The 19,827-nt window shown below is 51.2% G+C and overlaps 2 protein-coding genes across 5 annotated transcripts in view; both read right to left on the minus strand.

Annotated features, from left to right (window-relative positions):
* HDAC6 (histone deacetylase 6) overlaps positions 1 to 1,952 on the minus strand; it is a 20,432-nt gene extending 18,480 nt beyond the window's left edge. For 2 of the 4 annotated variants that reach the window (XM_008571440.1, XM_008571437.1), the window contains exons 1-4: positions 1,871 to 1,952; positions 1,231 to 1,353; positions 1,012 to 1,140; positions 805 to 893 (exon numbers count right to left, since the gene is read on the minus strand). In XM_008571440.1, coding sequence (XP_008569662.1) covers positions 805 to 893; positions 1,012 to 1,140; positions 1,231 to 1,323 — 311 coding nt within the window. In that variant the 5' untranslated portion in view covers positions 1,324 to 1,353; positions 1,871 to 1,952. Of the gene's footprint in view, positions 1 to 804; positions 894 to 1,011; positions 1,141 to 1,230; positions 1,354 to 1,468; positions 1,672 to 1,782; positions 1,808 to 1,870 lie in introns of those variants that run through there. The other 2 variants (XM_008571439.1, XM_008571438.1) reach the window with 2 other exon arrangements.
* Positions 1,953 to 8,978: 7,026 nt separating this feature from the next.
* Positions 8,979 to 16,603, minus strand: GATA1 (GATA binding protein 1 (globin transcription factor 1)). Its single transcript, XM_008571441.1, has 6 exons — positions 16,522 to 16,603; positions 12,040 to 12,278; positions 11,172 to 11,549; positions 10,914 to 11,059; positions 10,030 to 10,155; positions 8,979 to 9,482 (listed from the first exon to the last, which is right to left on the minus strand). The coding sequence occupies exons 2-6, from the start codon at positions 12,257 to 12,259 to the stop codon at positions 9,111 to 9,113; spliced, it is 1,242 nt and encodes a 413-aa protein (XP_008569663.1). The 5' UTR covers positions 12,260 to 12,278; positions 16,522 to 16,603; the 3' UTR covers positions 8,979 to 9,110.
* Positions 16,604 to 19,827: the final 3,224 nt, after the last annotated feature.

Genomic DNA, 19,827 nt, shown 5'->3' on the forward strand with positions numbered 1-19,827 from the left:
GGGGGGGGGGGGGGGGGGGGGGGGGGGGGGGGGGGGGGGGGGGGGGGGGGGGGGGTAGATTGGATGAAGAGGTCAGAAAGGTGAAGTGGAGCCAGATCACATGAAACCTTAGAGACTAGGATGAAAAATTTGGACTTTACCTTGAGGATGACAGTCTGCCCTTGAGGTATTTTTAGAGAAAGAACATCATCTCATACATAGTGTTTAGGCTGCTTGTGGAGAACAGACAATAGGGGTGAGGCTGGAGGCAAGAGACCAGTGAGGAGGCCTCTGCAAGTCTAGGTGAGTGGTGATGGTCATGGCAGTAGAGGTGGTGAGGAGACGTTAGATACCAAATATATTCCAAACATAGAGCCAAAAGAATCTGATTCTTTTGAAAAGTAGAGCGAATGAGAGGTGTAACCCTGCTTTAGCACAAATGTCTCTTCCTTAAGGAAGGCTTCTGGGAAACCTTGATGCTAGTCTAGGGTCCTCTGTGAAACACTCTTGAATCCCTTGGTCTTAAGTCAGTCTTCACTCAGCACCTCATACTGCTGTTGGCTGTCTAATGATCTGTCCTCCAACTCATCGATCACCTCCCTAAGAAGGGACCCTGTCTTGTTTGGCACATTTGTATCACCAACTCCTGATACACAGCAGGTGCTCAATAAGTGTTTGTTGGCTAAATGAGAAGAACCCTTTCAGTATGATTCCCACCTCCCTAAATGATCTGCTTTCAGTCTCCAGGGTGGTGTAAGAAAGGATATGTTCTTGCTAACGGGCTCTAAGTGTGATTTGGGGACAGCTTGAAGTACTCAGTCTCACCTGTCATCCCAGAGGCAGTGGAATTCATTTAGCTGCTCATCGAACACCAAGCCAGTTCCAGCCAGTGCCTTGGCTTCACGGTTCAGATCCTGCAGGGAAAAAAAGGGAGGCACAGATCCACTTAGGGCCTGAGTCAGATGGAACATCCCATACTGCCCAGGGTTTTGAATGTCACAGGAGGCTAAATTGTGGCCAGGCTCCTCTCACCAGCCCTTGCAGCCCCATGACTAGGTCTTCTTCGGGTGCTTGGCTGAGCTTCTTCGCTTTGCCTTTCTTCTTCACCTCCGCTAGATTGGTGCTGGAGCGGGATACAGCGCCCTTCTTAACATTTCGCTTCTGCCAATCAGAGAAGGGTCAGAGTCCAGGGCAAAGTCAACTTGCTCTGCCCCCCGCCCCCACTCATCAGAGTAGGTCTGGGGGCCTCACCGAGGAGACGCTGGAGTCGTGAGGGGGTGACTGGGGCTTGTGCCTACTCCTTCGCTGCCTGGTTGTGGTGGAATCCTGGCCGGTGGAGGTCATGGTCGGGGGGACTTCGCCCCTGATGAGGGTCTGGGGGTGAGGTTGGGGGGGGTGGAGGTGGTTGTGAGGGGACTGGAGTGCCCTGAGGACCCCAGAACTTTGCCCCCTTTTAGCCCCCACCCCCATACTGGATTCCATCACTTACGCTATCCCATTCCCCACCGCCTTCTAAACGCCTCTCTCAAGGCCCTCTCCGTCGCCTGAGGTGTTCATTCCATCCGGTCCGGCTCATTGCACTAGACTCCACCCCTTTTCCACTATTCTCTTTCACCAGTCTTGCCCTTTCACTCAGCAATTAACCCCCGGGCTCAGTCCGTTCTAGGGACTGCCCTTTCCAGCCAGTCACCGCCCCTTCCACTCTACCAAGCCCCAGACCTTTTCATTGCTCTACGCCTCGCCCAGACCCCGCCCCTTCACAAACCTGCCCTTTGCGGCCTATCTCCCAGGATAATCACCCACCCTTTCCCTCAAGCCAGCCCCAGCCGCGGCGTCGACTCCACCCTGAACGACTCACTTAACTCCACCCCTAATCGGGCCGGACCGATACCTTTCGTTCCGCCAGATCCCGCCCCTAGCGTTTCAACCGGCCCCGCTCCTCAGGGGACTGCTCCTTTCCCTCCACCAGACCCCACCCCCTGTCCAGATCCGACTCCTAACGTTTCAACGAGCCCCTTCCGCCAATCTCGAGCCGCCTCCCACCAGCCTCCGCCCCCGTCCCGCCCCACCGTCGACACCGCCAAATCCCGTCAGCTCCACTCACTGGGCGCAGCTCCTTTCTCAAACTCCGCCCCTGGCTCGCGCAGTCAAATTCCTGGCGACCTGTGCGGCCGCGAGTGTCCGAGTCCCTGTTTTCCATTGGGCCGGGTCTCTCTACTGCCTACCCAGGTCCCGCCCACAGCGGGGATTGTGTCTCAAGGCCGCGCTCCTCCCGGCGGACACACCTCTCGCGAGCTCTCAGACTGCAGGCCGACGCGTACGGGCGCGACGCGGGCCGCACTGCGCTTGCGTGAAGAGCGCGCCAACGGTTGGAGATGCAGCTCCGGCTCAAGCTTGCCCCCTCACCGCTTCCGCCTCTATAGTCCTGGCTCTCAGGGCCACCGTCCATCAGTCACCTCAGGAGCTCTCCGGACCCGCGCCAACTCTGCCGCGCGGTGACTCGAGAGCAATCAAGGAAGCGAATGAGTTAGGCAGGGCGTCTTCTCTTCCCCTGGGCTTCCCGCGCGGCGCGCCTTGCCGTGGTGACGTAGCGCGGGCGGGCTGGTAGCTGGGCCGTGAGCGAGGTTGACACTTGGGCGATGGCTGGTGGCGGCCAAAATGGGAGTAGCGATGGTGATAAATGTTGTGACGATTTTCTGAGTTAATATTCACTACGGTGCACAGGAAGCACTCGTGGAATGTTAGCTATTAATATTCCGCTGCGAAAACGGGTGGTAGGGTGGAAGGAGTCTTAGTGGAGGCAAGTAATGGTAATGATAGCCAGTGTTATGTGACAGGCATTGTTGTAAGCCACAGTTCTATGAGGTAGTTCCCATGATTAAGGCTGCTTTGCAGATAAGGAAACAGGTTACGGGACTTCGCCATGTGACCTTGGATAAGTTACTGAACAGCTCTGTGCTCAGTTTCCTCATCTGGAAAATTGTGATAATAATAGTGCCCGGGGCCAGAATGGACTCCGGGAGGGGAGTTTCTCATGGGCGGCAGCTCTCCCCATCTGCCCCCTCCACCGGTTAACCTCTGCTCCCAAGCTGTAATAGAAGGGGCCGGCCCGTGGCTCACTCGGGAGAGTGCGGTGCTGATAACACCAAGGCCCTGGGTTCGGATCCCTATATAGGGATGGGCAGTTCGCTCACTGGCTGAGTGTGGTGCTGACAACACCAAGCCAAGGGTTAAGATCCCCTTACCGGACATCTTAAAAAAAAAAAAAAAGCATGTGTGTGTCTGGGGAGTAGAGGGAGCCGTCCTTGTGCCCGCCCCCCACAACTCCCACCCGGTGTCTAAATGTCTAAATAGCCCCACAGGAGGCCGGTTTGTCCTCCTAATCTCACTCTCTCATTCTCCACCATTTCCTACCGGGCCGAAAGCTGGGGCCAGAGAGATAAGCGGGAGAGAGATAAGCGGGCTGGGGTTCAGCATCGCTGACTAACAGATTGACAGCCCCACCGCCCAGTAGCTGGGTCCTCTGACTCACTTGGAGATGCCAGTTCCAGCCTCCACTTTCCTTCCAGTCTTTTCCTATCTGAACCTCTTTTGTCTCAGTACAAGAGGGTCACACACCTAAGACATTTAAACCTCTGCACACACCAAAGAAAACATGAGTACACTGATACACGCTGAGGAACATTCTGGAGTTGTGATGCCTGCAAAATAGAGTAGGAAGTCTTGTAAAGGGCTGAGGCCCATTTTTCTGCACAATCGAAACAGAGGTTCCTGTAGAGCAGGAGGTCAGCAAACTTTATAAGGAGCCAGTAATGAATATTTTAGGCTTTGCAGGTCACATATGGTCTCTGTGGCATATTCTTTTTCCTTCTTTTTTCCCTTTAAAAATATAAAACATCTGAAGTCTGGCTTTGGCCTGAAGGCCATAGTTTGCAGATCCCTGTTGTAGAGTGTCAGTCCTTGGTTTCATTTATCTGGCTGGGATTATTTTACAGGATGAGGGCAGGGGTTCCGTGAGGAGACATATTACTTTTGTGTGAGGTGTGAGGACAGGGATTCACCGGCAGGGTCAGGTCACTTCTGGTGTTTCTCTAGTGGGTCAAGCAAATTTTCTGGACAGAGTGAGGATGGGGATTTCTATAGTTCTATAGTGTTGTTCCTTTACTGAATCAAGCAGGGATTTCTATATATGACAAGACAGTAGTTTCTAGAGAGCTCCAGACTATGGATTCTTGTACAAATTCAGGATGGGGCTTCTTAGACTGCATTATGACAGGTTACAACAAATAGATCAGGTGGTCTAGTACTGGTCCAGGTACTGGTCCTAGTACAGGTGTTTCTGCAGGTTCAGAGCTTGTGTTCATATAGACATTTAGATCAGGTGTTTAAGTCAAGATTCAGGTAAAGATTGTTATTAATTAGGCTAAATTATGCTAGCTGCTGAAACAACCAAATCCAGAATCTCATGGGCTTAACAAATGTTTATTTCTTGTTCATACAAAATCTAATCTGAATATTTACTACTGATCATTCATGGACCAAGGCAACTTCTATTTTGTGACTCTACTCTTCTCTAGGTCCTTGGAGTTCTCATTATTCAGTTGGTAGATGGGGAAAGAGAGAGAGTAGAGGATTGCATGAGAGGTTTTTATGGGCCAGGCCTGGAAGTGGTGTATGTCACTTCTGCCTGTACTCCATTGGTCAAAACTGTCACACGTTCACATCTAACTGCAGAAGAGGTTGGAATAGATAGAGTGAGCTCAGGAAGAAAGGAAACAGGTTTCGATGAGCCTATGGCAGTGTCTACTGCAGGATTCTATAGACTCCACAGACCTACAGTTTCCAATATGGTAGCCACTAGCCACACGTGGCTACTATCCTTGAAATGTGGCTAGTTTAATTTGAGATGTGCTATAAGTGAAAAATTCACACCAGATTTCAAAAACTTAGTATAAAAAATTTAAAATCTCAATAATTTTGCTTATGTTTTGACATAATATTTGGACATACTGGATAAAGTAAAAATGTGTTAATATTTTATTAAAATTAATTTTATCAGTTTCTTTTTTCTCTTTAATGTGGCTACATGGAAATTTCAAATTACATATGTGACTTGCATTATATTTCTGTTGGACAACACTGCTATAGAGAATTCTCTTCAAAGCATTGGCACAGGAATTCTTTTCCTGTGTAGGGATAGGGGTTTCTCTGTAGGATCCAGTTAGTGTTTCCTGTTTGGGGTCAGGAGAATGATTCTATTACCTGGTATGGCAGGATTGTAGGAAAATATGATGGTTCGTGCTTGCTGTGGGTCAAATGTATCCCCCAAAAGTTCATTCGTTGGAAAATTGATCCCCAAGGGTGTAAAGGCATTTTTTCCTGTGTAGGTTAAGGTTATGTGTTCCTTTTGAGGCTAGGAGAGTGGTTTTCTGTAGACAGTCAGGCGAGAAGATCACAACATATCAGGCCAGGTATTTTTGCATACAATCAGTTAGGTTCCTGGAGACAGACAGGTCAAGTGATCCTGTTGGGGGTTAGGCCAGGGGTTCTTGTATGGGTTCTACACAGGTGTTCATGGTGATTCAGATTATGGGTTGTTTAACAAGGTCAGAACAGAGGTTCCTCTACAGTGTAGGTGATTTTATACTGGTTCATTCCTTGCATTCCTCTAAAGAGGCAAATGACAGGTTCCTATTGAGTGTAAGGGCAGGGTTTTCTGTACCAGCTCAGGGCACAGGTTCCTGCCAGGAGTCGTAGAGGGTAGTCCTGTGCAGGGTCAGGACAAAGATCCTGTGCAGAGTTAGGACACTGGTTCTTTCAGAGATTCGGGTTACTGCTTCTTCTGTTGGGTTTGGACAGGGGTTCCCATACAGGGGGAGGGTGGGGCTTACAGGACAAGGCCAGGGCAAGGGCTATTATAAAGAATCACATCAGGTCTTCCTGTTCAGGGTCCAGAGAGTAAGGTTAGGAATTTCTATAAAGGATCAGAACAGAGATTTCTATAAATGAGTAAAGTAAAGGATTTCTGTTGAGGTTCAGGAGAAAGGTTTTCTACAGAGTCCAGTCGGAGGTTCTGGTACAGTTATAAGGCCAGACTTCCTGAAGAGGGTCAGGGCAGTGGAACTAATGCAGTCTGAGAACAGGGAGCCTTCTATGGCATCAGGAAATGGCACCTGTCCAGTGAGCAGGGGCTCCTGTACCAGGTGAGGCCAGACGTGCCTGTATAGAATGCGGTTGGGTCTTAAAATAGAGGGTCAGGACAGGCGTCCTTGCCACAGAATCAGGAAAGGGTTTTCTATACAAGTTCAAGACAGAGGTTCATGTTGAGAGTTGGATCGTGTATTCCTGTGCACTCTGCAGGGTAGGGTATGAGATCAGAGATTGTTGTGCAGGGCGATGTCAGAGGTCATTGCCAACAGTGAAGGCAGGGGCTTCCACATGCAATCAGATACCTGAAAAGGTTGAGGACAGGGATTTCTGTGGAGAGAGAGCTGGGTCCATGGTTCAGAACTAGGTTTATTGTGAGTGAGGTGTTTACCTGGAGGGCAGGGCTGCAACACAGTGTGTGGACAGAGGTGTTTCTGTCTGAGGTCAAGACAGGATTTCTATAGAGAGATCAAGGCTCGTGTAGAGGATCAGGACAGGTGTTCCTGTTGGGTGGTGCGGGGACTTTCTTACAGTGTGGGTTCAGAGATTCCTAACCAGGGTAAAGCAGAGAGGTTCCTGTACTGGGGGAGGACAGGGGTTCCTCCTATATGAGGTGAGAGCTGGTGTTCCTGTCCAGGATCAGGATGGGTTTCCTGTTAATAATTAGATAAAGGTTTCCCTTAGGGTTTCAGAGCTGGCCTCCTGTACCAGGCTAGGGCAGCTGTTCTTATAAGGGGGAGGCCCGTGGCTCTTGAACAAGGTCCAGCACAGGTTCTGAGAGGGGTTTCTGTTCAAGATGAGGACAGGGGCTCCTCCTGGGTGTGAGGGCTGGGCTTCTATGGCGAGGCCAAGCAGGCAGCTTTTACAGGGTCAGGGCCTTTCTGGACAACCACCACAATAGTGTAGCCTACTGTGATCCTGCAGTGGGCTACTCAGTGGCGACTAGCTGATTGGGTGTTGTTCTGTGGAGGACAGCTGCTTACCCATAATATGTTCAGCATCTTCGGGCTCCCGCAGCCCCCACGTCTGGGGCTCTGGGGAAGAAGCCATAAAGTGAAGTAGCTGAATGAAGTGTGAGCAGTATTCATTTGCTGCGGTGGGTGGGAGTGGGGCTGTCACCCCATCCAAAATGCACTCCTTAAACTTGGTGTGGTCAGGGCAGGTTACTCATCAGTTCTGAGCCTCACCTTTTCATTAGTAAAATGAATATTAGTATACTTTCCTCAGAGTAGTTTTTTCTTTTTTCAGGTGTTAATAAACTAAAGCAGCTGAAGCCTCCCAGCCTGTTGCCTGACACACGGTGAGCACTCAGTAAATGGTGCAGCTTGCTGTGGGGGGCAGCTGAGTAGTGTAGAGGCTGAGCACATGGACTCTGCCCCTTGCCACCAGCTGTGTGGCTTAGGATGTCACGTGACTCGGAGTATGCTCCCATTTAATTGTTAAGTTGAAGAACAGATTCCACTCTGAGGGGAGCAGTTCACCCAGCTCAGTAGGATTGGGGAGGGAGTTGGCACTGTGTGGAACTCTCCACCTATAGGGTCTAAATATCACTTCCAGGGGCTATTTTGTCCTCCTACTCTTCCGCTTATTCTCCACCATTTTCTACAGGGCTGCAGGCTGAGCTGGGTCGAGAGAGAAAGAGAGAAGAGAGAGAGGACAGGTGACTAACAGGAAGATGCACAGATGACCCCACTCTCTGGCCTTCTCACCTTGCCAGCTGCCATTCCAGCCCCACCCTTCCCCCCTTTCCTTTCCTGAATGTGTCTTTCGTCCCTTGGAAGAGAGTCCCTAACTTACACCTTCTGGAACTATGCACATTGATGCCTTCACCAGCAAACGTACACAGAGCTGCTCTCGTCAGCTACTCAGATACCGTGATGTGGCACATTTCACATGATATGCACACACACGCACACCCATATACATGCACAGAGACTTGCAGAGAAATATTGCTGTTACCAGACCCACAAAGACATCCTGACTGACACACACATGATCACATGCAGTTCTTGTTCAGCATTCCAACAATATTTATCAGTCCAGATTCTGTGCCCAGCATATGCTGTCACACTGTCTCCACGATCACCCAGAGTCGTGCCCCACTCACTTCATCACCCACTGTGGCTCACATACTTCAGTGCTCTCATGCAGTTTCCCAGTGGCACACATACCATCTGCTTTGGATTGAGTGTCCCCCCCAAAACTTGGTCCCCACTGTGACAGTGTTAAGAGGGTGGGAAATCCTATCATGTTAATTGAAAGTTGGGGCCTTAAAGAGGTGATTAGATTGTAAGACCATGCCATAGTGAATGGATTAAAAATGGTGATCATGGGCGTGGTTTGGAGGGCTTTAAAAAGACAGTGAATGAGGAGGTTAGTTTCTGCTCTCTCTGCTTCCACCATCTTGCAGTGTGAGACCCATGGGTCGCTGTTGCCACCATCAAGACCCTCACCAGATATGTTCACTGCACTGTGGACTTCCCAGCCTCTGAAACTGTAAGCAATAAATTTAATTTTCTTACAAAGTACCCAGTTCCATTATTTTGTTATAAGCAACAGAAATGGACTAGTACACCATCTCACTCCCCTCACCCCCATAGTCAGCAGGTTACACACCATCTCTCACCATGATGTATGGAACCACCCAGTTGCTATCACACAAAGTTTCACTTACACTGTTGCAATCGCACATCATAACCCTCAATCATGAAGTGTCACATGTGCCACCTCACCCAGCCTCACATGGTCGTACATTGCAGCCATACACTGTCATCAAAGAACTCCAGACACTGCTATACACCTCGCCTGACACTACTGTTGAGTCAGTCACACACAAACTCACACCTCTAATGTCAGGACTTTGGTGATTTTACTTTACAAAAGCTTTGAAGGTCCAGGCCGGGGGGTGTCTGGAGCCCGGGGAGTGGGATTGCACACACTGCTGGCTATAAGAGGAGCAGTGCTTGAGGCTATGTGATGTGCCCTCATGAGCTGAGTGGAGCTACCACAGTAGTGCTGGTGGTAGGAGGCACAGGGCCTGTGGGGAAGGAGCCTGTGGGTGAGCCCAGCAGGGACCCAGGGAAAGGCATGAGGTGGCTAACAGGCCCTGACAACACCACGGGGCCTAGGCCCTGGTATAGATGGGCAGTACCTGGGGGGCCCAGTGTCAAGCCTGAGGCCACCTCTTCACAATTCCCACTACTGCTGCCCCCAGCCACCACCATGAAGCTGCCAGCTGGTCCTTCGGCTGCTCCTGTACCTCCCAGACTCGACCCCCGTTTTTTTTTCCCTTTTCCAGATGCCTTGCGGTTTCGAGTTTGAATACCATCCTTCCGCATGGTCAGTGGTCGGTTCACCTGCCAAAAGAGAGGCCATGGGTATTTCCCAACTCCAGACCTTGTTTCTCTATGTCTTGCCCAGGGATGTCCCCTCCACCCCATTTCTTTAAGAACAGGTAATTGGTTCAAGGACTTGGGGAATGCTCCCCAGGTGTGGCCCAGAGATGGTCCCGAGGAATCCTGAGGTTGTGAGGTCCTGGGTTTGGGAAAACCTCTAACGCTGATGAGAGCTGCCCAAGGTCTAGGGCAGTAGAGTAGAAGTGAGCTGATGACTGGAGGTGGGGAAAAGAGTAGGGGAAGGAGCCAGGAGATGGAGGAGGAAGAGAGGAGGGAGTGGAAGAAGGAAGGAGATGGAGGGAGGGAGGAGGGAATAGAGAAGGAAGAAAGAAGGAGGGAAGAGAGAAGGGAGAAATAGAAAGGAGGGAGAAAGGGTAGCAAAAGGTGAGGAAGGGAGAGGGAGGGGGGGAAAGAGAGGAGGAATGGTTATGGGAAGAGAAGACTCAGGGTAGAACAAGAACAGTGAGGAGGGGAAAACAGGAGGGAGGCTCTATGGAGCAGGCGTCACCTGGTGTAGCTTGTAGTAGAGGCCGCAGGCATTGCACACAGGATCTCCACTGGCATTTCTCCGCCACAGTGTTGTGGTGGTTGTCTGGCAGTTGGTGCACTGAGTACCTGCCCGTTTGCTGACAATCTGGAGACAAGATGTGAGATCAGTGCCCTGGGGAGGTGGAAGTGGGGATAAAGGGCTCACAGGGCCTCCTGTCACCCAAGAGGTGAGGGTCAGGTTGAAGGCAGGACTTCCTGCACAGGGCAAGGACGGGCATTTACAGGGTGATGCCTGAGGATTTGGTATGAGGCAAGGACAAGAGTTCCTGTCTGGAATAGGGTTTTTTTGTTTTGTATTCTATTGGGGACTACATCAGTGGTTCTCAACTTTGGCCTTATATTGGAATCACTTGGGTTAAAAAACAATCCTGATGTTCAGGCACTACCCTACTCCAATTAAATCAGCACATCTTGGGGAAGGGAACCAGGGTGATTCCAGTGTGAAGCCAAGGATGAAAACACTGCTATGCAGTGTGAGGGCAAAGGTTTCTGTATGGTTTGAGGACAAGCCTATAAGGGTAAGTTGAGGATAGGAGTTCTTGTATAGGACCAGGGCAGAAGTTCCTATATGGGGAAAGAGTGGTAGTTTCTGTACAGTGTCAGGTATGGGTTCCTATGCAGGGTGAGGGCAGGGATTTCTATGCAGGATGAGGGCAAGGGTTTCAATACAGCATTAGAACAGGGGTTCCTATAAAGGTGGCAGGCAGTAGTTTCCTGCAGGTATGAGGACAGGAGTTCCTATACAATGGGAGGATGTGGGTTCTTGTACGGGATGAAGACAGGGTTCTATGTGATGTGAGGATAGGGATTCCTGTATAAGGTGAGGCAGGCCTGCAGTCTTACCAGGCGCTTCTTAGGCCGAATGAGGGGCCTGTTCTGCCCATTCATCTTGTGATAGAGGCCACAAGCATTGCATAGGTAGTGGCCTGTCCTGTCCTTCCGCCACAGTGGAGTGGCTGTTGCTCCACAGTTCACACACTCCCTGGCCTCTGGTGGGGTGGACAGAGGGGAAGAGGGAGACTGGCTCAGCTCAACTTTGCCTTGGGCCATCCTCCCCCCACCCCACATTTCAAACTCCCTGTCCCTTTTTGAGGCCCTCACCATAGGGAGGCAGGGGCAGGGTTCCATGAAGCTTGGGGGAGGAATAGGCTGCTGAATTGAGGGGGCTCCCAGTGGGAGAAAAGAAAGTACTGGAAAAGTCAGGACTCCCATAAGCACTGCTGGGGACGGGGAGTGATGAAGGCAGTGCAGGACCCAGGGTCAAGAGGTCTGGACTTAGCCGCTCTGTCTTCAAGGTTTCCAGGAAGCTGGTGCTGCCTTTTCCGTCTGGATCTTCTGGGGCCTGGGGAGGTGAGGCCTCGCGGGTAGGGCACACAGTTGAGGCAGGGTAGAGCCCTGCCTTGCCATAGGCCCAGCCAGCATATGGTGAGCCCCCTGGGATGCCCTCCATACAGTTGAGCAATGGGTACACCTGAAAGACTGTTGGGGGGCAGGTAGGGGAAGGAAGGAAAAAAGAGGGGAGATCAGTCTAAGGTCATCCCACTTTCAGGGTGCTACAGTCCCCAACAGCCCCAACATGTTGGCCAAGTTTCCAACCTTTCCACAGGTTGCCAGAACAGCTGCTGGCCACTGGGTCCTGAGCACCACTGGTCACTATGGCATCTGCAATAACTTCCAACCATTTCCAAATGGGCTTTGAGGATGACTGTTGTAATTTGGAGCCCCACAGATCACTTGACAACTAGGGCAACCACCGGATATTTCCAGTATTGCTTCTCAGTATGGCAGGTTGAGGAACATTGGAATTCCTAGGTCTGGGCTTAACTAGAGAAAGTATTCAGCACGTCCATATGAAAAGCTTCCACCCTTTTCCAAGATGACCTCCTACTGGGATTCCCCCTTGGCTAAGGATCTCCATGGCAACCCCAACAGCATCCACAATGCTAAGACAGACATCCAATGGAGTTACCTGGAGAGTGTCTGTAGGCCTCAGCATCCCTGTAGTAAGCCAGTGCAGCAGCTGCTGCACTGGCCGTGCTCGTGGCAGTAGACGAGGCTGCTGCATCTAAGCCCTCAGGCCCAGAGGGGAAGAAGACCCCTGACTCTGGTGATGGGGACACCAGGGCAGGATCCATAAACTGAGGCAGGGGCTCTGAGGGCCCCAGGGCCCCCAGGCCAGGAAACTCCATGGGGCCTCTGGTGTTTAACCTGTGAGGACAGGAGGGGTCCTCAGACACAAATCCTGCTCCCCTTACCTCTCCACCTGCTCCTCTAACCTTTCCCCTCCTTCCACTCACCTCTTCAGTCTCCATATTCCTCTCCACCTTCCCATTCCCCTTGTCCTCCTCACCTTTTTCCCTCTTCTCCTTTCCCATTCCTTCACCTCTCCCTTGTCTTCCCCTCCATCCTCTCACTTCCTATCCTCCCCTCCTTTCACCTTCTTCATCGTTTCCTCTTCTTTCCCCATTTGTCTTTCCTCTCCTCTTCCTCTACTCTCATTTGCTCCCTTCTCTGCCTTCTCCTCTTTCTTCCCCTCCTCTTCCTCCCTCCCATTCCCTCTTTTCTTTCTTCTCTTGCCCTTCTCCTCCTCCTCCCTTCCTCCCATCTGTCCTCCTCCCATCTGTACTCCCATCTCTTCTCTTCCCTTCCTCTCTCACTCAATTCTCCTTTCTCCTCCTCTTCTTCCCTCTTCCTTTTCTTTCCACTCCTTCCTCATTCTCCTCTTCCTCCTCCTTTTTCTACTCCCCCACCTCTCCATTTCCTCCTTGCCCTCCTCCTTTCCTCTCCCATTCCCCCTCTTCCTTGTTCTCTTCTCTTCTCTCCCTCCTCTCCCTCCTCCTCCTCTCCCTCCTCATCCTTTCCCTCCTCTTCCCTCCTCCTTTCTCATGCATCTTATTTCCCTCTTCCCTGTCTACATGTACTCCTCCAGTCCTCTTTCCTCCTCCTACTCATTTTCCCCTCCCCTCTTTTTCTTCATCCTTCTCCTCTTCTTCTTTGCTATCCTTTTCTGCTCATCGTTTTCTCTTTCCTCATCTCCTCTTCCCCCACTTCCTCTTCTTATTCTCCCCCTGCCCCCCAGCCTTGCTTCCCTCCCCCTCTAGAAGAGGCTGTGTGGGGCTGGGATGGGGTGCAGAACCAGGGTCCCTTGAACCCCTTGGCTACTACCTCCAGAACCTTGGGGTTCACCCTTCCGTGCTCCCCAACTTCATCCCTATCTGTTGCATCTTGCCCTCTGACTTTCTCAGAAACCCCATGGTTTCCGGCTTGACTCCTCCTCCCCCACCTCTGTTGGGTCTGCAGACAGAAGGCCCCCTCAGTTCCTCCCTGCCCCATGGGGGGGGTCAGTACCCCCCACTGCTTATCTCTGCCATCCCCGCCCAACTTTTGAAATCGCCTCAAGGCCACTGGCTTCCTCTAAGGAGGGTGAGAGGTGGGAGTTGTTCCCTCTACCCATACCCTCTCCCTTGGAGAGGTCTGCTGTAGTTCTGCTTTCAGGCTCCTTCAGTTCCCACCATTCCCAGGCCTTAGTTTCCCCATGTGCTATATTGGAAGTGGTGACAGAGCTGAGCTAAGACCTGTGAGATGACCCTTTGCCTCTGGCTTGTCTTGTGTGTAGCTCTGTCTCTGCTTCTCTGTCTCCCTGGATCTCTTTTCCCCTGACTGTTTCTCCTCCAATTTGACTCTGTACTTCTCCCCTATCTTCTATGCTTCTGTGATGTGTCTTCCCTCTCTCTCTGTGCTTTTACAAATGTCTAATGTTTTCCCTCCCTTTCTCTGTCTTTCCATGTCTCTCTGTCTCTCTCCATCTTTAATTCTGTCTCTTTCGCTCTTTGTGTTTTTCTCTCTCTCAATGTGTCTCTCTTTCTTTACTCTCCACTCATCTGTCTCTGAACATTTCTGCATCTCTCCCACTCTGTCTCTTTCTGCTTATTTGTTTCTTCCCTCTGTTTCTCTTTGGGCCCTCTGACCTTATTTCCATGCCTCTCTTACTATTCCCATATCCCTGACCATACCCTAGTGCACACAGCCCAGGACAAGGAGGTGAGAAACCTGCCCCTGCGTCTGACTGCTCAGTTTCCCTGCCTGTAGAATGGAGTGATGGAGATGGAGTGAAGGCCACCTTCAAACCACCCCCACACTCACCTACATGACCGGTGGTGTAGATGGGCTGAGGGTTGGGCCCAGGTTGGAGTTGTGCTAAGAAAGACACAGGCCTGTGGCCATGCCCACTACCACCACCTCCTCGGACTCAGGGTTCCCACTGTCCCTCCCTGGAGGGAGTGTCCTGCTTTGCCATTTTGGCCTCCATCTCTTCCCTCTCTGTCTCTAATCCTTTGTTAGTCTCTGTCTCTCCACAGTTCTATCTGTGGAGATCTCTCGCTGTTTGCATTCCTGTCTCTCCTTTTCTGCTCCTGGGTCTCCCTCTCTCTTGCTGTCTCTCTGTCTCTTACTCTTTCTTTGAGCCTCTGTCTCTCTGTCTGTTTCTCCTTTCCCTCTCTTCATGTCTCTTGCTCTTTTTCTCTGTCTCTGTGTTTCTGTCTCTTTTTCTCCCCATCTCTCTTTGTTTTTCCCTCCCTTTTCTGTCTCACTGTTTGTTTCTTGCTCTCTTTCTTTCTCTATCACCACTATTCCCTCATTCTCTTATACTCACCTTAGTCTCCCTTCATAGTCTCTACCCCCCATAGTCTCCCTTCAGCCCCACTGCCGCCCACCCCGGCATCTCTCACCTTGGCAAGTCCATGGCTGCCCACCCCTCCTGTGGCAGGGGCCCAGCCCCCCCACCCCTAGTTATCACTCTCCGGAGAGAGATAAAGTTTATCTCGAGGCTGGGGGATATGAAAGCTCCTTATCAGCTGCCCCACTAGAGTGAGTGCTGCCCCAACAGCAGGCAGGCAGCAGCCTGGCACTCTCAACTCTCCCTCGGCCCCAGCCCCTCACCCCAGGTAACATCCCTGTCCCAGCCCTCAAGGGAGGGTCTCACAGGACTGAAGGGAGCAGACATAGGGTCTGGGGGGCAGATATGGGGTTTGGGGGGTTAGAGGTGGAGCTTGAGGGTCAGATATGGGGTTGAGGAATCAGAGGTTTGGGGTGTAGTAGTGGAGTTTGGGAGAAGCAAATATGGGGTTTGAGGAGCAGAGAAAGCTTGGAGGTTCAGAGACACTTTGGGTTCAGAAATAGGAAAATAGAGACAAGGTTGGGGAATCAGAGGTGAAGTTTGGGAGTCAGGGATAAAGTTGAAAAGTTAGAGATGTACTTTCAGGGTCAGAGACAGATTCTGAAGGTTGAAGAAAGGTTTGGGATGGGGGGTTGCCCAAGGGTTTTGCTGGAGCAGAGATGGAGTTTAGGAGTCATAGATTAGTTTGTGCAGACAGAAATGTGGCTGATGATTAGAGATGGGCTATGGGAACACAGGAGGAGTTCAAGAAGCCAAGATGGAATTGGGGTAGAGAAAGATTTGGAGCCAGAGGGATTCGGGGGACAGAGACATGTTTTAGGGCTAAGATAGAGTTTAGGGAAGGCAGACATGAGGGTTCATGTGGCAGAACAGATTTTGGGGGAGTAGACTTGGTGTTCAGAGTTACAAAGACATTTTGTTGAGCAGGTTGGGAGAAAAAACCATTTGGGGAAATCAGAGAGAAGTCACAGGGAACAAATACAGGGTTTGAGAGGCAGAGGTGGGGTTAAGAGGATGGAGCTAGGGTTTGGCGGGTCAGAGACAGGTTTGGGGGATCAGAGAGTTTGGGGGAGAGACAAGGGTGTTGTGGAGCAGATAAGGGGTTTGGAAGCAGAAATAGCCTTGGGGCAATAAAAGTGAGGTTTGGGGGAGAACTCAGGGAGACAGAGATAAGTCTGCGTCAGTGGAAATCAGATCTGGGGCAGAGATAGGATTTTGGGGGATGAAGGCATATTTTGTGGGGGCAGAGTAGGTGTTTAGGGGAGACAGACCTGGGGGTATGTAGAGTGAAATTAAGGGATCAGGGAAGCAGATATCTTGGAAGGAGTGGGAGGGATTCAGGGCAGAGAGAAGTGGGGTTTGGGGGTAGATTTAGAGTAGAGATGAGGATTGGAAAGACAGAGGAGTTGTGAAGGGAATCAGGGGTGGCTGACACTTTGGGGACCAGTGGTGGGTTGGAGACCCTGGAGCAGGGTCGGGGAGTAGCCATGAGGTTAGGGGCAGTAGGCCCGGGGTTTGCCTTGCTGGGGGCTCCTTGGGAGCTGAGACTGACCTGGGTTGGTGCGGAAGGTTCAGCCGCCTTGGGGATGTGGTGAGCTCAGTGTGATTCCAGGGGGTGTCTTGGCTGGCCTTGGCCTTTGAGGCTCCCTTCCTCCCTCCCTCCCTCCTCCCCTCTTCCTCTGTAGTTCTGCAGCAGGGTCGGGGAGTAGCCATGAGGTTAGGGGCAGTAGGCCCGGGGTTTGCCTTGCTGGGGGCTCCTTGGGAGCTGAGACTGACCTGGGTTGGTGCGGAAGGTTCAGCCGCCTTGGGGATGTGGTGAGCTCAGTGTGATTCCAGGGGGTGTCTTGGCTGGCCTTGGCCTTTGAGGCTCCCTTCCTCCCTCCCTCCCTCCTCCCCTCTTCCTCCTCCCTCCTCCTCAGGGAGTGGCTGGTGCCCCAGTGGGTGGGGCGGTCTAGGGGAGAGGGTGGGCCCCCTGCTTCAGGGGCACCTCTTGGGTACTGGGGCACCTCCTCCACCCTGCCTGCTCACCCCATAGATATTTGGACCCTACTCAATTTGGGCTCCCATGGACTTCAGTGTCCAGCCAAGCGAAATGGGCTGAAACCAAGATGAATGAAAATAGCAGACAGGGTTTCGTGACTCCACTGGGCTTTTCAGTGAGTAAAGCCCTTACTGTGTGCTGGGCCAGGTATGGGCTGGACCCTTACATATGAGTCCTCCTGGCCACAGGGAGAAAAGAAATGTGGTTGTACCCATTTTGCAGGTGAGAAAAATGAGGCTCAGAGAGGTTCGGTGTAATTGGAACCAGAGCCTGTGGGACGCCTTGATGACCCAGGCCCAGCCAAGGCTGGCTGGAGGCAGGGGCATACTCATTCAGCGCCCCACTAGGGCTTACGCCAGCTCTGGCCTGCCCTGGCGTAGCAGATAAGTCTTATCAGATGGATGCGACAGTGGCTGTTGACGCCGCAGCAGTAACAGGCTGTCTTGAGATGGGGGCGGGGTATGGGGGGGGCACCCAAGGACAGCAGCCTTAACTTCTTGCCCGCCATGCTGCCTTGGAGGCGGGAAAATGAGGTGGGACCTGGGGTTGGTTCCTCTGTGGGTCCTCAAGGAGTGGGATAGGGTAGGGAAGAGAAGGGGATAGAGAAGAAGAGACAGAGAGAGGCAGAGAGACAGGGACAGGAACAGAAACAGAGACAGATGGAGAGACATGGAAATGGGGAGACACAGAAAGTGTGTGTGTGAGAGAGAGAGAGGTGGAAGGAGGCAGGGAGAGGGCACAGAAAGAAAGGAAAGACAAAAAGAGAAGGTGGGACACCCAGAGAGAGCCAGAGACAGTTAAAGACAGATCTGTAGAGAGAGGCAAAGAGAGAACGAGAGACAGAGATGGACAGGAGGCAAAAGGTAAAACCTGAAAGTGACAGAGGCCAGGGACGCAAGTGAAGAAACTGAGAAGGGAGACAGAGACAATGTTGTAGAGAAGGGGACAGAGACAGAGATTCAGAAGCAGAGCCTGAGAGGAAGTTCATGAGACCCCAGGAGGCAGCCTGGGATAAGTCCTGGGCAGGCGGTGCGGGGCAGATGGGACAGGGGGATATGGATTGACGTGGGTCTATGTGGCCTGTGGCTCTGCCCTCAGCCCACTGCAATGGACCCCAGAGGGTTGCTGGGCCTCTGTACCCCAGCCCCCACCCTCCTGTCTACCCCACCTCCCCCAAATATTAACGACAACCACAGTTTCTCATACTGACATAGACCTGTGCCTAGCCTGCTCTGAGCACTTTCTTCATATAAAATCATCTGACACACATGCACACAGTAGGTGTCCAACTTGGGTCCCCGTAGGACAGGAGGTAAGACTCCCCAGTCATGGCCCTGGAACTCCATGGGACAGGGAGCTCTCCTGACCACCCATTCTACAGGTGGGGAGACTGAGACCTACAGACGGCAAGGATGGAGCCCCAGTCAGTGGGGTCTGCTCGCCCACTGGCCCACCTCAGAGGGAGTTTACCATTCTCATCTTACCCCTCTGAGCCTCAGTGTCCTCATATGCAAAATGGGAAGTTTGAGAAGAAAAGAAAGCAAGGCCACGACTTCCCATTTATTGAGCTCCTGCTGTGTGCTACACCCCCATACTGAGCCTTCATTTGTAAGAAGAACACCAACAGAGACAGCTATGACTTAAGTGGCAGTGGTCTCAGGACATGGACTCTGGAGCCAGCCCACCTTGTTCACAGACTTCCCTAAGCGCCAACTGGTCAAGTGACTGAATGAGTTACTATCCCCTCTGGACCTCAGTTCCACATCTGTAAAAATAGGGTAATAATAATAACTACATAGGGTGATGGGGAGACTTAAGTTTTAATCCATGTTAAGTGATTTTAACTCACTTGAACCTGAAACCTCAATAAATGTTAAATATTCTTATTTATTTAATAAGAGTACCTACTGTATAAGGATAGTACTCAGCCCTTCCTAACTCTACTAATACTAGTACTAATGCTAATAGTATGCTAACACCAATAGTAATACTAAAATTAATTCTAATGTTGATACTAGCACTAGTGCTAATTTTAATAGTAATAGAATACTAATCTAATAATAATACTAATTCTAATCTAACACTAATACTATTATTAATACTATTACTAATACTAATTCTTCTTTTTTTAGTGGCTGGCCAGTACGGGGATCCAAACACTTGACCTTGGTCTTATAACTGATTTAACCAGCTAGTCCCATAATTCTAAAACTAGTAATTATTATTCTAATTCTAACAAGAACAATAATGATAATAACACTAATTCTGATACTAATAGTTTTACTAGCATTAATGTAATAATTATAATAGCAGCAGCAGCATTGTTCGTTGAGCAACCCCAGTCACTGTGCTAAGAGCTTTCCAAGCATAATTTTATCCCATTCTCACCAAATCCGTGTGGTGTAAGTGTGTATAATCACCCCCATCTTCCAGACTGGGAGTAGGTGCTGAGAAATGAATATGTTCATCCGCGGCCGTGGGTTCTTGTCTCAGCTCTGACACTGATTTGTTGCATGATTCTTGGACAAAACACCCCTGAGCCTCAGTTTCTTTAGAAAATGGGTGTAATCATAGATGCCCCACATCGAATGTACCACTGAGGACAGGGCTTGCCTGACACACCATAAATGGTGAGCTCTGTAAACGATGACTGTCATCATTGTTGTTATTATTAGAAACAGCAAGTGCAATGTTGGGAGCAAGGTAGGGAAATTTGTCCTCAGAGGGAAGGGCAGGCTGGGGCTGTTGGACTCACACCTCATTCCTTTATTCCTGGAAGTGACAAAGGGCTCAGGAAGAGAAGTAGAGGGTGGGAAATGGGGCACCTCAGAGCCCTGCCTCCATCCAGAGCTAGAAACCCTGAGGCTCTGAGGCCAGACCTCACCCCATTCCCTCCCCCATCCCCGTGGAGGGGACACAGGCCCAGAAGTCTGCGGCGACAGTTCAGCCAGCAGGGAGGCAGCTGGGAGTGGGCAGATAAGGGAATCAGTGGGGGCCAGGCTAGGGTTTGGGGGAGACGGGGGCGGGAGTGGGGGTGGGGG

This window comes from Galeopterus variegatus, unplaced genomic scaffold (assembly GCF_000696425.1).
Source record: "Galeopterus variegatus unplaced genomic scaffold, G_variegatus-3.0.2 Scaffold688, whole genome shotgun sequence".
NCBI lineage: Eukaryota > Metazoa > Chordata > Mammalia > Dermoptera > Cynocephalidae > Galeopterus > Galeopterus variegatus.